Source organism: Triturus cristatus, chromosome 4_1 (genome assembly GCF_964204655.1).
Source record: "Triturus cristatus chromosome 4_1, aTriCri1.1, whole genome shotgun sequence".
NCBI lineage: Eukaryota > Metazoa > Chordata > Amphibia > Caudata > Salamandridae > Triturus > Triturus cristatus.
The window spans coordinates 278945098-278960925 of NC_140585.1; the positions used below are offsets into that span (position 1 = coordinate 278945098).

Here is a 15828-nt window from a genome sequence, read left to right on the forward strand (position 1 = left end):
TCAAAGTCATTAAAAGTTCATTAACAGGCAAGAGAACCAGAACGTCATGTAAGGCGCTGATAACCCTTTATCGCCATTCACCTTGAAACTCACGATGGAGAATTTCTAGCATTGCCAACTTGGGAACAGTTTCGCCATGTGAAAGAAAGCACGGTCTCGGCGGCGGTGGGGCAAAGAGCGGGGCCTGGGGCTTCCAGATCGTCTCAGCCAGATGTACTTAGAGGAGCAAGGCGTGGAGAGGAGGTGGTCACTTCTACAGGGACCGAAAACACAAAGGGCTTCTAATGCTGCCTTCTGTGGGACACTTGTGAGTGATGGGAAATCCGTAATGGATGTCAGTAGCACAGAGCCCCCCCACACGTGAACCGGAAACGCCCCTCGTGTGAAAGGGTTTCCAGCTCACCAAGTGATAGACTTCACCAGGTGACCATGTGTACTGTGCTGCTAGCACATAGGACACTGACAGTGTGAGCTGGCACTTCTGAATGTTGCACTGGATATTCATTAAGGAAATACTATTCAAAGATGGCAGGCATTGTGGTGCACCAGTGGTAACACATGGCAGCCATTATTATTTTACCAGTCTTGGCATCCAGGGCTGCTTTCTGATAATGGCAAATAAATTGGAGAGAAAAAAAAAAGTGTGCTTCGCAGTTGCTGGGCCCTCCGTTAAAAATACATAAAAATAAAATTAATGACAGGGAGAGTTATGGGGAATATCAGCGAACGAGGGATTGTGGAGGAAGGAGAAGGAAAAGTGTATAGGAAGAAGGAAAAATACTAGAAAAAAAATTCAACTCGTAACGGGACAGAGCAAGCAAGAAAACATTTACTCTCATCAAGAGATGATACAAAAAAAAATCCCCCTTTAGAATGTTGTGGATGGATACAGTTCACCCACTCAGAAGGCTATGAGATCAAAATGCTCCTCAGCAGAGCACACAAAAATAGGATGAAAAAGCATGGAATCTAGAGCAGAAATAGAGTGACAACAACGCCTTCTGACCATGAACAAGGGGCTGACCCAAAGCCCACTTCATGTATATGGCATGGATTGGAAACGATGGATCTGGCCCCAAGACAGCCAAAACCATCTGGAGCAGAGACGGCAAGTAACCAAAACAACAAAAACAAAGAAACGCAAGAAAGTGATCACTACTTCAACTTAATATTAATGAAATCTGCAATGCATTGATCACCTAAGGATATCTATTCTAAACAAATTAACTAAAACGTACATCGTAATGCTAAGGGCCCCGGCTAAAGCAGGGGAGCACGCGCACGTGCCGGCAAACACGCGAGTGGCGCACGCGCAGCACCGCCAAAAGTGAAAGTACTCACGCTCCAGATGGCGCCTCGGGCGCTGAAAGCTGGCAGCTGTGCAAGTCCACGCTTGCGTGAACGCAAGCTTTAGGCCAGAAAAAGCCGGTGGGTAGCACTTTCAAAACCCACTTACTAAATGTCTTGCCTGAGACAGCGCATGCGCTGGTTCAGGCGAGACCTAAAAATGCCTAAACAAAGAAGACCATCAATAAAGGAGTTTTTACAACTATACTAACGACTAATTGTATTATAAGGAATCATGCATGTTGTGACCAATTGCTAATGATTTAAATTACATGATTTTAATTAACTTGATGTTTGGAGTGCTGGGTTATAATTTCTTCACTAGTATCTGTGTCTGCATCATCGAGTGATCAGGTGTCCGATTCGGAGTGTGCCGATACAAATATTCTCGCCCAAATAAGGTATGATAACAATAGATCAGATTGCAAATCTGCATGTTAGAGTGCCTTTTTTCTGCTTCACTGAAAGATAGTGGACTATTGATATGTATTTAGACAATCGATGATTGGGCCAAGGAACACTTGAGTTCGGGTTGCACCAAATGTCTACCTCTGGTAGGGCCCTGGATCATGTATGGCGGTCAAGCCAACCGAAGCCAACCATCTGAGGCACTGGTTTACTGCACGAAACCTGCCTACCTTTGGATCAATGTGACCCATCTGTTTCTTTAGTATTAGGATCTAAGACTTCTCATGAAATACAACTGTTCTACATCACAACCTTTGTTCCTTGTTGTAAGACACTGTGATCAAAAAGCCTGGTTTCTAATCCTTTCTTTCTCGCCTGACCAAATTGCATGTACCTTGGAGTATCTAATCACCTTATTTTCAATAAAAAGACAAACCTGTGGCCACCTAAATGTGATACAGTTAAGTGTGTGCTAAACATATAACACATAAGGTTGACACACAAAATAATATTCAGCAGTTAAAAGGGAACTCCACAAACTGAACTGTGTCTTGGTTCATTCATGGCAATATCAAACTAGTGACCCACGACTTTCTCCCTTGAACCATGCAATAAATAACCTATTACACTTTACACACACGCACACACAAACACAAATATGCCATGTACTGAAAATAAATAAAAAACACATTTATCATGTATTAATGTAACATGTAACAGAATGTAACATGCGGTTTCATATCATTGTTGAGGGGGTGGAGGGCTATCAAGGCCTACTCGAGGCTTTGCCTTGCATGTGTAATGCCCTTTGCCTCTCATGTGTCATGCCCTTCACCCACGATGAGCAAAGTTGACAAATCCCATATTACACTTGGAGTGGAGGCACGTATGTGTGTAAAAACTCAAAAGTCCTACTAACAGGGCCCTTATATGTTGAATCCTTCAAGAGGTCACACATACTTCCTCATTTTGATTGCAGCCTTCCAGTCTCACTGGGCTATTAACAGTGCTGTAAGCGCACAAACCAAAGGTTTATCTGGCATAGTCTCCAAAGCAACACTTTTACCTGTAATATCTTGACTGCAGGTAGGTGGAACACACAGCTTTCGATACGTGGCTGGCAGAGCCAAAGTCAATGACCTTGACTCTGTAGGGCTGTCTTGACGGGTCCACCAGCATGATGTTCTCGGGCTTCAGGTCAGCATGAATCAGGCCCAGGCTCTTCAGCTTCATCAGTGCCGTGGCTACCTGCTGGAGGATGGGTCGGATGTATTTGAGTGGCAAGGGGCTGAATTTGTTTTGCTTGAGAAAGTCATAGAGGTTCTGCTCTAGCATCTCAAACACCAGGCAAGTGTGGTTTTTGTGCTGGAAGCACTCATAAGCCCGGACAAAGTTGTAGTCATCCGCACTTTCAGTGCTCAGCCGGGCCAGGATGCTGACCTCGATCTGGCCCTGCCTGGCATAGGAAGGGTGGTTCTTTAGAATTTTGATAGCCACAATCTCGTTGGTGCCACGTTTCCAGCATTTCACCACCTGCCCAAAGGTCCCGCGACCTAAGAACTCCAAAACCTCATACGTGTTAGTCATTGAACACAGCACCTCGTGCTGCACGAGCTGGTAGTCCCCTTCGCTATTAGACCCACTGTTTTTGGAGGTGGCCGTCGAGGTGGTGGCCGTGGCTACGGTGGCACCGCTGGCATTATTCTGAATCATTGGTGGGTGATCTTCAATGATCTGCACGCTACTGTTGTTTTCGATCTCCTCGCTCTTGCGCTTAAGTCCACATTTTTGGTAGGTGTCCAGGAGAGTCACAGTGCTCCGCCGCATCAGGTTGTGCTGTCCGCCTAGTGCTTGCCCAGTTAAGGCAAGCCCTCCTGTGGTGCTGCTAGCTGAAGTCACTACAATGTGGCCGGTACTGGTGGGGTAGATGACAGCCTGCTCGTAAGGTAGAGCGGGGATTTGGAGGGAGGCGCTGACGACTGGCTGGACGGCGTGCACGTTCTTTCTTTGGCTCAGCGTGCCGTACCCAGTCATATCCCAGCTCAGGCCAGCTTCAACCTTGAGTTTCTTCACACTACAGAAGGCACTTGACTGAAGTGTGCGCGGAGAGAAGACCTGCACATGTGCAGCCATTCCTGCAGGGGATGAGAGGAGACAGAACAGATCAGACTCATTCTTGGCTACCTGTTCAATGCACAAAATCAACTGATCAATGAGTTATCATTTTAAGATTGAAGGTTTAATGAGCACATAGTCATCTGTGGTTGTCTATCTGAATATCAACAGCTCAGCTACCAGCATGCATTTGGCAAAGCAGTGATATCAAACTAAAACATTTTATTTATTTATTAGAGTTTTATATTGTGCGAACATGACCCAAGAGGGTATCAGAGCACTTTACAAATGAGCAGGTGAACAAAACAGGTAAGTCAGTCAACATAAACAATAATAACAATCACAATAAAAGTACAGGAGGCAGTGGAGCGCAGGAGGGGGTGGAAAACTACCAAGAGTCCAACTAAACGTTATAAATAAGGTAAGGGTGAGAGAGAGAGGTAGGGCAGGTAATTATAAACAATAATCTCAATCACAACGATAGTATAGGACGGAGCAGTTCCCAGGCGGGGTGAGGAAATCCCTCTAGTCCTGTCAACTGGAATGAGACTTCTTGTACTATACGTTTATTGCATGCCTGAGAGGAAATAACTAGTGTGCGTCGTCACTGCCAGTAATGATGAGCAGTTAAAATTCTCGCTCCTGAACCACGTATAAATAGGAACATTTTCCCATGACTAACAACAACATACCAATCAACATTCCACGCAATGTCTGGGTATTTATTTCCCTTCTCAGTGATATGATGGCACATTTTGTTTTTTTCCCTCTTGTGTTGCATGTGCCATTCGTTTTTAACAGAATCTTTGGGGAAGTGGGTACCTTCGGGACAGTGCATGCATGTGAAGGAGTACGTGGAACTCGCCCTCATTCAGACGGTGTCACCAGTTCTGCCTTCTAAAATTCAACCTCCCTGCTTAAACATTGTTCACTAAACCGGGATCGCCCTCTTAAATCTCAGACATCGCCCTCAATCATGAACCAGCAGGGTGACAAGTATATGAGAGGTCAGTAGGGCAGCAGCAAGGTCAGTCACATTTCGGATTGAGTCCTACAGGACTTGCAGGGGCCCTGCTTTAAATGTTGCTACTCTTACCCCATCTTAACATATCTTTCTGAAGCGTCGTCTTGCCTAACACTCTCCCAATTTCCATATGAACCAGCCCACAGGGTCTCCCTCAGCACTGTAAAAAGATAAGTCCCTCCATCACAGCTAATTTTTGTGCTTGAGAGTTCAGTTCCTTTCAGTTACATTTATAGTGTATGATTTTTACTTCTTTTATTTATGTTTCTGTTATCCCTTTGTAATTGTAAAATACACTGTTAGCCATTTGTTTATTGTTAAATTGAGCATGCAAAGAAACAAAAATATATAGTAATGATGTGCATCCCAAAACAGAGGTTTTTAAATGTATACGCCTACAATAAAAATAATGCCCTCGTCCTTGGTCAGACCACCGCTCTCTTGTCGCTCTAGCTACACATTTTTTTTCCGATTCTGGATATCTTAAACATCTTCACCTCTCCCCGACTGACTGGTAACCTGACACAGCACTAAAGAAAGGGATTCCAAACGTAAAACCCCTGCTTGGCATGGCGGCCATTTTGGAAAGGTTCTTGTTCACTGCCGGTGCAAAGGAAACTATTGAAGACTTCACCAAGTCTTTCAGAAAATCGTGTTTCTTTTAATTAATGTTTTCGAATAAAACGCTGATCTTCATTACATTCACTAAATATCATAACATTTTATTTACAAAAGTTTCTAATTTTACTTCAATTGATAGCAATAGCCATTCTTGTTCAATTCTTGGAAGCTCTTCAGACTACTGCATGAGGTGTCACACTCCTGGAATCATTCTCATTCCAGGGTGTTCAGGGGGATACACAATTTTATTGGAAACGACAGGTTCAAAGAGACGCCATTGCAGAATGGCATATGCTAAAAACGTTACAATACTTCATTCAACTCGGCAGATTGTGTTTAAAAGATAATCAGGGTTCACACTGACACATGGAAGCCAGGCGAAGCACACGTTGTTTCTTGCATATATTGGCAGAAGGTACGATTCCGGTCTGGGAGCAGAAAAAACATACATTTTCAACATGCATATGTGTGTTTGTTTTGTGTGCCTGTAGGTAATCGTTCAATAGATCTGAACCTTGAAATAAACAACCCCCGGAGAAGGAAAACCTAGAGCTATCTGCAGCCTATCACTTCCATCATCTTCTGTGTGACAAGTGGAATAATCGCTTTTCTTTGATTGGCAGAGAGTTATGCGCTCAGGAGCATATTGTTTAAAAAAAAAATGACATCTAAACACACACATGAAGATTCCAGTTTCTAGGGAAAATATCTGATACCATGGTGACTGACGTGTTTCTATAAATAATGAAAAATACTAAAAACAAAGGTAAAACAATCCCTCTTCTCGTGAACAGATTTCTTCAAATATTAGGTTGAAAAAACGATATGCACCCAGATGTATTCCTAGTGTACATGGACACACGACTACACAAAGTGTAGCATTGAGGGAGAGACTAGGCGATGGCGCGGACAAGACTGACACGTGTGGATGTCAACCATTCTTGAACCAACTCAGTGTCCAGTACTGTCCCAAATCATATCCAAAGACATTGAGAAGAGCAGGCACAGAGGATGGTAGCTGCCTTGTTACCTTTGCAGCGCCCCCTAACCCAGACACAAGCCCTTACTGTGCACCCACAAGAAATCACAATGATCTTGGAAAATCCCAGGAGTACCGGATGCCAAGACTGGGATCACTGTCTGCTAGCCACCCACCTGGTGGATAGCTCAGCAGTCAAACCACACAAGAAAATAATGAACACATGGAATACTACAGGGCAACAGACTGGTCCACTAATACCACAACACCTGAACAAAACATAGAAGTTGCTGCCCCAGCCACACTGCGTATGATATACGTGGAGGATCAACTCTTCTGCATTGACCTCGAAACAATTCTGCTACGCTAGCCAAGGCTTCTTTATCACCACAATTGTACTCTTTGGAGGGGCCGTAGCCAGATAATAAGGGAGCATCAGGCCTCCTACCTGAACCAATCTCAACCGCTTTAACTGGCCACACTGAAAAAAATTGCCAGCTGCCACATCTCACATCCTGTGACCTATACCAATGCTTCTGAAAGAACATTTATTCAACTGAGCCATCCCCCCACTGCACTAATTCATGGACCGCTACATGCCTTCTGCACCAAATTAAGTTACTGACCTCCCATCCCTTAATGTCCTATACATCACCGAAACTTCCAAAGACTGGGTCATCTTATTTTTAAAATATTTGAGCCCTCGTCCGAAAGCAGTTCTTCATACATCTAGACAGATGTGCCCCCTCAAACCACCCAAATAGGGTTCTGTGGTTTGCACAGGATTCAGACAGCAAGGATCAGCCTCCTTGATGATGGCCTCATGGTGCAACCAACCAGGGGGAGCAATGCTGGTTGTGAGGAGCCAAACATTATGCTTTACTGGCAGGCATAACAACTGTCACCACTATGCGCAGCAATTAACTATCTTACTGATAGTGGTGGGTGTATCCCAGCAATACATAGCACAGCCTCTGTCTGACCACAGTACCTTGACAGATTCAAGTAATGATGTTTTTCTGACCTGAGAGCTCAACTCTGAAAAAGAATGGGTTAGGGTTTGTGCACAAAATGTAAATACGATGTCTCTACCACGTGCCCAAATTGTGGCTACAATGGAACTGATTTTATGCACGTGATATGAAATTATGAAGAACTGGTCGCTGTGTCCCCCCAAATATCCAATTTAATCTCAAAGTTGACCTAATGGGCATGGCTGATCAATATCAAGGTATACGTCTTGGGCTGAGCACTGGATTAGTCCAAGAGTCCAGATATTCTGTAAATGGCATAAATACCTGGCAAGTTACCATGGAAGATGTAGGTTAGAGAAGTGGTAGGGCAATTTCCTAGTAGGCAGAAGAAGATCCAGAAATGTGTAATGTGAGCGATTTCCTAGCAGGCAGAAGAAGATCCAGAGGTGCGTAATGTAGGTGGTGGAGGGGATGAGGCATGATCTGCTGCTACTTTGGCTCTACTATTAGAGCACACTGAGATAAACGCCTTATATGATCCCAAGTGATTGCTTTGAAGCTAGCTTACTTTGCATTATGTTTGGTCCATCTTGGATGGGTCTTGCATTTGTAGCAGTGGATTTATTGAGTTTGTTTATTAACTATAGTATATGAGTTTAAGACAGAGGTTCAGACATGAAAAATAAGTTATCACCACAGTGATCCGACTGGAATGAGTGAGAAAAAGAAGACTGCGGAAGCCGTGCGTTTTGGAGGCTTCCACCTCTAAACCATTGGTTCAAAAAGGCTACATAACTGCCTATTGGAGGGCTTGCATCTGTAGAACAGAGCTACAACAAGGGTACTACAGAATATATAAACTGTTATGATGCTGTAAAGATTAACATTATCTGCAACTCCCCCAACTGTGTCCTTTGAGTGCTAGAAACATTTATAGAAAACCCTGTGGTAGCAGCATGGCCGGGTTAAGCACCTCTTTCTCCCTTACACCACTCGACATTGATGATGAGATGTAGGTGTGCATCAATAAAGTATCACACCTGCTCTGTACTTGTGTGCCCATGAAGCATCTACACCTCTGGCATAAGGAGCAATAGCCAACTTTATGTACCTTTGCTCTGTAAAGCCTGTGACCTTTGAGGCCTAGAATCTGGTGTCAGGTTCTTAACATTATATAGTTGATCCAAGGCTACTTGAGTAAGGTTGGCATACAGAGGATTCGATTAATCAAGGCATTGTGTCTATATAGGTGCCTACGTCAATTTCTTGATCATAAATAATAGGGGATAACAATTCAGGATTGATTGAAACAGTTAGGTTGGAACAGAAAGGATGTATTGACAGCTTTGATTAGAAGGAGGAGGAGAAGTGCACCTTCTAGATGACCAGGAGATTTCCAGCAAGAGCAACTGGACAAAAGAGTTTGAGACACTATGCTACCTGCCTAAGGTGAACACCATGATTCTACTTTGATTAAGCGGTTCAGTCTCTTTCAACAGGGTCAACTCGACGCCACAAATCAGCTGCATAAAAGTGTGCTGAAATGCAGTTATAAGAAAAGTACGTACAGGTTGGAAGCCAGTTAACCTATCTTTGCACAACTCCTGACCCACTTACTGCACTGTCCCAGTTAACTCCCTGTCAGTGTCCCAGTCTGGTCCCTGCACCCCACTGATCCAACTCTCTCGCCAAAACCTATCTGCTGTGCTTCAAGTGTTCTTGCTGAAGATCCTTCCCTTCACCATCCCCTTCACTTAAGCAACCTCACCGACCTGTTCTGAAACCTTTGCAGGATTTGGAAGATGCGGTGAGTTGACTGCAGGTAGGCCTAAATTCTTATGCAACGCTGGCTCCGGCCAGTCAGGTGCTGCAAAACAACCTATTTCCAACTGAGTTTCAGTTGGTTTTAAGACATCTGTCAATTGACAGTGATTACTGCATCAAATGGGCAGAGTACTAGAGTAGTATCATGGTCACTGAGATGAACATAGAGCAGTTTCAAAGGACTAAAATGATAAATCAAAGAAGATGAGAGCTGTTGGACGAGAAGTGCAGACTACAAACTAACAAACAGCCAGAAACCGATGCCACATCACTTATGAGTTCATGAGGTGGATTCATTATCACAACCTTGAAAAATTATAATCCACATTTACAGGTCACCTGGTTCCACCCAACTTCATTCCAACAAGGTTTCCAGGGCAGTATGCTCTTGACGAAGGACACACAACAATAATACTGTGGAGAAGTCTGCTACCCAAACTTACACATGGAGAACCCAAGCTTCTTGCCTTCAGAGAACACCCTTTGAAAATTACAGAATGGAAGCACCAAGACAGCCTGCTCGTTCTAGCTTCATCCCATTGGCTCTTAACACTCTGTCCCTTTGGTACATACGGTGTGGATGTTATGTTATTTAAATTTATATCTAGGCGCAACAGCTACCCAAAAGGGTTTCCCGGCGCCCGGCGGAAAAAACAAAAGATAAGGGAGTAAAACATACTGATTAAAAAGCCAAGTTTGAAGTGACTTACGAAAAAATGTAACATTCATCTGTGTGCGAAGAGACAACGGAAGAGCATTCCAAAGAACAGGGCCCAAATAGGAGAAAGAACAGCCACCCATACGGGATAGTCTCATCTTTGGCACCTGAAATTTAGCCTGAATAGTAGATCTGAGAGTACGTGAAGGCAAATAGAGATGGACTAGATTTTGCACATAAATGGGAGCCAATGCCGTGCTTAATTCTGAACATATAGTTCAGGGCTTTAAACTTAATCCGATTTTAAACTCTTAACCAATGAAGGTCCCTCAAAGAAGCGAAAATAGAAGCTGTTCTAGGAGTTCGGCAAAGCAGTCTGGCCGCGGAGTTGTGTACCCTCTGTAGCTTTCGTATCACATCTTTATTGGCTCCAAGATAGAGAATGTTACCGTAGTCCAGTCTAGATGTAACAAGAGCCTGGACTACGGTTCTCTGAGTAGGGCTAGAAGCATCCACACGATTTTTCTCAGCCACTTCAGAATGGTGAAGCATGTTGCAGCAACCTTCATGGCTTGTTGACGCATAGATAGTGAGTCGTCAACAATAAAGCCAATGTTGCGAACATGATGGGAAGGCTGCGGTACTGCACCCATTTCTGTGGGCCAATGTTGTGGACCCCAGAGCTTTGTCTTTCCCCAGTACCAGGACCTCCGTTTTTTCACCATTCAGCTTGAGAAAATTGGCATGCATCCAAGATTACACTTTGCTCAGCCCAGCCCGAAGAGCAGAAGGCTCTGATTTTTTTCCCGCAGAAAGTGAAAAGATAATCTGAGTGTCGTTAGCATATGAAAATAACGACAACCCAGCTTCTTCATCGATCGTTCCCAGGGGTCTAACATAAATGTTAAACAACAAAGGACTAAGGATGGACCCCTCGGGGACTCCGTACAGGGATGAATGAATCTTGTAGTTTGCTGCAGAAGAGAAGACTTGAAACGTACGGCCAGTAAGAAAATAGGTTAACCAGCTAAGTGCAGAACCAGTAACCCCTATGGATTGTAAGGCATTTATCAGCAAGGCATGAGACAGTGTCAAAGGCCGTACTTAAATCCAATAAGACAAGTGCGACCGTGTTGCCTGCATCCAAATTTTGGCGCAACATTTCGGTTACTCCAAGAAGAGCAGTCTCCGTAGAATGACCGGTTCGAAAACCAGATTGTGAAGGATGCAGAATCCTGTTATTTTCAATGAACTGAGACAGTTGACCATTGATATGCCTCTTCAATATTTTTGAAAATACAGGAAGCAAAGAGATTGGCCGATAGTTCGACGACACCGTAGGGTCAGCATTGGCCTTTTGCAATAATGGGATGACCATTGCAGGCTTCCATTCCAGGGGGACAAGAGATTTCTTTTAAAGATGTATTTAGGAGTTCCATAATAATTGCAAGAGTTGACAGGTCAAGCTGCTGCAGCACAGAAATAGGGAGGGGAACACAAGGGGAACCAGATTTAATACGGCCCAGATGCTGTTTAAGGGACGTTATGTCAAGTAGTGACCAGTTATCTATTTTATTAATGGTATTTATATCAAGCAGAGCTTTGTCAACAGATGGCCGAATTAATTGAATGGGGATGGACGGTAATGACGCGAAGGATGCTGACATATTCCCAGCCAAAGAGGAATATATTACTTCCACTTTGTTAGTAAAGAATGGAGCAAGATCTTCACATTGCGTTTCATTCAAATTGGGGGGAGTGGGCTGAGTTGCAGCACCTGATAATTCTTTTACCATTTTAAATAATGTTTTGGAACAATTCTTGGCATCGGATAAAGTTAAGGAAACATAGTTCGCACGCGCAGAGAGAGTGATACTCCCTTTCCGCGTGCAGATAAGCAGATTTAGCGTCAGGCGCAAAGGCCCTTCTCCACCGTCTTTCCATATTTTTACATTTGGTTTTCTCAGCTTTTAACTTGTCTGAGAACCAAGGGGCTGGAGGGCGGTGATTGCTAACCCTCTTACGGGAGGCAAGTGTCTGTACCTTTATGGATCCAATTTTGAAACATTACTAAATTAATATCAAGAGTGTTTTTAAAGAGCGAATCTGGTATTAAAGACTAGAATTCAAATAATACACTTTCCAAATTATCAACCAGAAGAGCAACCAAATGACCTTATAGATATCACCCTCCATCTAATTATGTTTTTATTGCCTGCTTTGGCTCGCTGTATTTTCCTCTAAATACCAAACTGTCCAGCCCTCTTAACTCCAACTTGTATCCCTTAGCTGCGCCATAATGCTTTGAGAACACCTCCTCTTTGAGGAAACCACCCCAAAAGCCTCAATGTTTATGAGCACACAATGAAGGCCCAAGTCACTAGGAACCAGCAAGAGTGAGCGATCACCCAAGATGAGGGACACAAGCACCGGCCTAGTCTTAACAGGATTGGCAGAGGAGAAACAAGCACTGCTACCATGACACGCATGGCTGATACAACAAGAGGAACACGAGAACTGCTGCAGAATCAATGGGAGTGATGGGGGTACCCCGACAGGAAACACAAGTAATGTCCCAATACCAGGAAAGAGTCCAATCAAATAGCGCGTCCTGTCTGATATTCTTTGAGTAAAACACACGAGACAGAAACGTTGCCACAGTTTCAACAGCAATGACAGAGCTGAGAAACACAAGCACTGCTCCAGTATCAGGAGTGCGACAGACAAGACACAAGTACGGCCCCGTACGAACATTAGCGACAAAGAAGACCCAACAGGAGAAAAACAAAACCTGCCCCAGGAGCTACATGGACAATGGGGTGACCCTCAATGAAACACAAGTACTGCCAAAATACCAAGAATGACAGACACAGAACAAAGAGAAACACCAGTACTACCCAAGTAATAAAAGGAGCGACAGAGGAGCAACAAAAAGAGGGACATAAACACTACTCGTGCTAAAAGGAGTGACAGCTGGGCCAGCAGGAAACAAAAATACTAGAGTGACAAAGCTGATATAACAGAATAAAAAAACACATGCTGCCCCATTGTTATCAAGAAAGACAAAACAGATCTAACAGGAGAAACACAGGAACTAACTAAGTAATAAAAGAATGAGTGGGGTGCTCAAAATGAAAGACAAAGTGAAGGTAATTTGCCAAAGAAGGGGATCATTTAAACACATACTCTGTTGAGTAAATATGAATTGTTTGCCCTAGAAGGGTGACAAGCAGAATTAATCTTAAGGTGCAAGTCTAAGGAGATTAAATGACCATCTGAAACAATCGGAAAGGGAACAGGCATACACCATAGCAAATGTTATGAAAATATTTAGAATGTAAATAATGCAAGACATAGGATACATACAAACAAATAAACTCTTCATATGTTAATCACGGGCACATGAAATAAATACAATATGATGTTTTAGAACCATAGATCAACAATGTGTGCAAAGTCCACTCTTTGTAATCATAGAATCAGTCCATTATATACATCAAATGATTTGAGGATGAAGATTCAAAGATTTATATGAAAGAAGTGGATATGGTGTCTAAAATATCACTGAAAGGCCGGTCGCTTCCTGAAAATTAAGTCTGTGGAGTTTCCTCCAATCAATTTAAACCAGATTTTGCCACCAATGTGTTTTATTAGCAGTGTGTTTCTTTACAAGCTGGTCTGGTTCAATTGGTCTAGCTTACTAAGCCAAACTACCTTAACCAAGTTCATATTCACTTACAACTATATTTACTTGTCTTTTGGGGTCAAATTAAAATCTCCGGTTACTACTATGGGCCTGAGGATGGTCTCACGTTCTTCGGACACTGGAGACCGAAACGTCGAAGCCATATCCACTTCTCTCATATAAATCTTTGCCTCTTCATCCTCGACTCATTTGATGCATATAATGGACTAGTTCCATGATTACACAGAGTGGACTTTGCATACATTGATCTATGCTTCTAAAACGTCAAATGTTATTTATTTCACATGCACAAGATAAATGTAGGAAGGGTTTATTTGCTTGTGTACTCTATGTTCCGCTATTTACATTGTAAACATTATACATGTATATGTTATAAACATTTTTCATAGCACTTGTTATGGTTTACTCCTGTTCCCTTTGCAATTGATTCAGGTGTTCATTTAATGGTCTTAGAGTTGCGACTTAAGATGAATTCTGCTTGTCACAGTTCTGGGTCAAATAATTCACTTTTACTCACAGTGTGTATGTTTAAATGATTCCCTTGGTGGCAAACTGCCTTTACTTTGGTTGAAACCCAAGCTCACAAAAAATTATTGGGTTGCCCATATTTGTGCAATATTCAAAAGGAAAGACAAGCACTGTTCCAGAATCAGGAATGTAGATACAAAACAACCAGAAGCACACTTACTGCCAGAGGAGAAGCTTTGCCCCTGTACTAACAGGTGTGACCGACAAATAACATGAGAGACACAAGTGGCCCACTGGAACACAGAACCAGACGTGACAAGGTAACTGTCCGAGTAGCAGCAGGAATACCAGGGCATGTCCAATATGAGAGACACTAATACTGACCAAGTGCTAACAGGAATGACAACGGTTTTTCAACAGTAGAAGCATACTGCTTCAGCAAGAGGAGGGTACAGTGATTCAAAGAGAACTCTTGGACCAGAGTGGCATGACCCCAAACGAAATCACTAGAACTGCCTCAATATAAGAGGTAACATCTGATCCCGACGGCAAGGCACAAGAAGCACCAGCAGGAGTGGCAGAGGTGATGCAACAGGCACACATGCACTGTGTCAGTTCCAGGAGTGAGAGAGGCAATCAAAAACAGACCCACCAGTGATGCTCCAGTACCGGAAGTGAGAGTTCCAAAGGAGAGGCACGTGTACTGCTCTAGGAGTGGAGGTGATCCAAAGAAGAGGGGGAAACACTGCCCCAGCACCAGGTGTGAGAGTTGATCCAGAGGAGAGGGGCTAGCACTGCCCCAGCACCAGGTGTGAGAGTTGATCCAAGGGAGAGGGGTGTGAGAGGTGATCCGAAGAAGAGGTGCTAGCACTGTGTCAGCACCAGGTATGAGAGGTGATCCAAGGGAGAGGGGCTAGCACTGCCCCAGCACCAGGTGTGAGAGGTGATCCAAGGGAAAGGGGCTAGCACTGCCCCAGCACCAGGTGTGAAAGGTAATCCGAAGAAGAGGGGCTAGCACTGCCCCAGCACAAGGTGTGAGAGATGATCCGAAGAGGGGCTAGCACTGCCCCAGCACCAGGTGTGAGAGATGATCCGAAGAGGGGCTAGAACTGCCCCAGCACCAAGTGTGAGAGATGATCCGAAGAAGAGGAGCTAGCACTGCCCCACCACAAGGTGTGAGAGGTGATTCAAGGAAGAGGGGCTAGCACTGCCCCAGCACCAGGTGTGAGAGGTGATCCAATGGAGAGGGGCTAGCACTGCCCAAGCACCAGGTGTGAGAGGTGATCCAAAGAAGAGGGGCTAGCACTGCCCCAGCACCAGGTGTGAGAGGTGATCCAAGAGAGAGGGGCTAGCACTGCCCCAGCACCTGGTGTGAGAGTTGATCCGAAGAAGAGGGGCTAGCACTGTCCCAGCACCAGGTGTGAGAGGTGATCTGAAGAAGAGGGGCTAGCACTGCCCCAGCACCAGGTGCGAGAGGTAATCAGAAGAAGAGGGGCTAGCACTGCCCCTGCACCAGGTGTGAGAGGTGATCCGAAGAAGAGGGGCTAGCACTGCCCCAGCACCAGGTGTGAGAGGTGATCCGAAGAAGAGGGGCTAGCACTGCCCCAGCACCAGGTGTGAGGCGATACGAAGAAGAGGGGCTAACACTGCCCCAGCACCAGGTATGAGAGGTGATCCGAAGAAGAGGGGCTAGCACTGCCCCAG

General features: G+C 44.3%; 1 protein-coding gene across 6 annotated transcripts in view; it reads right to left on the minus strand.

Moving 5' to 3' along the window:
• Positions 1 to 15828, minus strand: part of HIPK2 (homeodomain interacting protein kinase 2) — a 373824-nt gene that overhangs the window by 226226 nt on the left and 131770 nt on the right. For all 6 annotated transcript variants that reach the window (XM_085652045.1, XM_085652044.1, XM_085652047.1 and 3 more), the window contains exon 2: positions 2822 to 3890. In XM_085652045.1, coding sequence (XP_085508171.1) covers positions 2822 to 3890 — 1069 coding nt within the window. The remainder of the gene's footprint in view (positions 1 to 2821; positions 3891 to 15828) is intronic.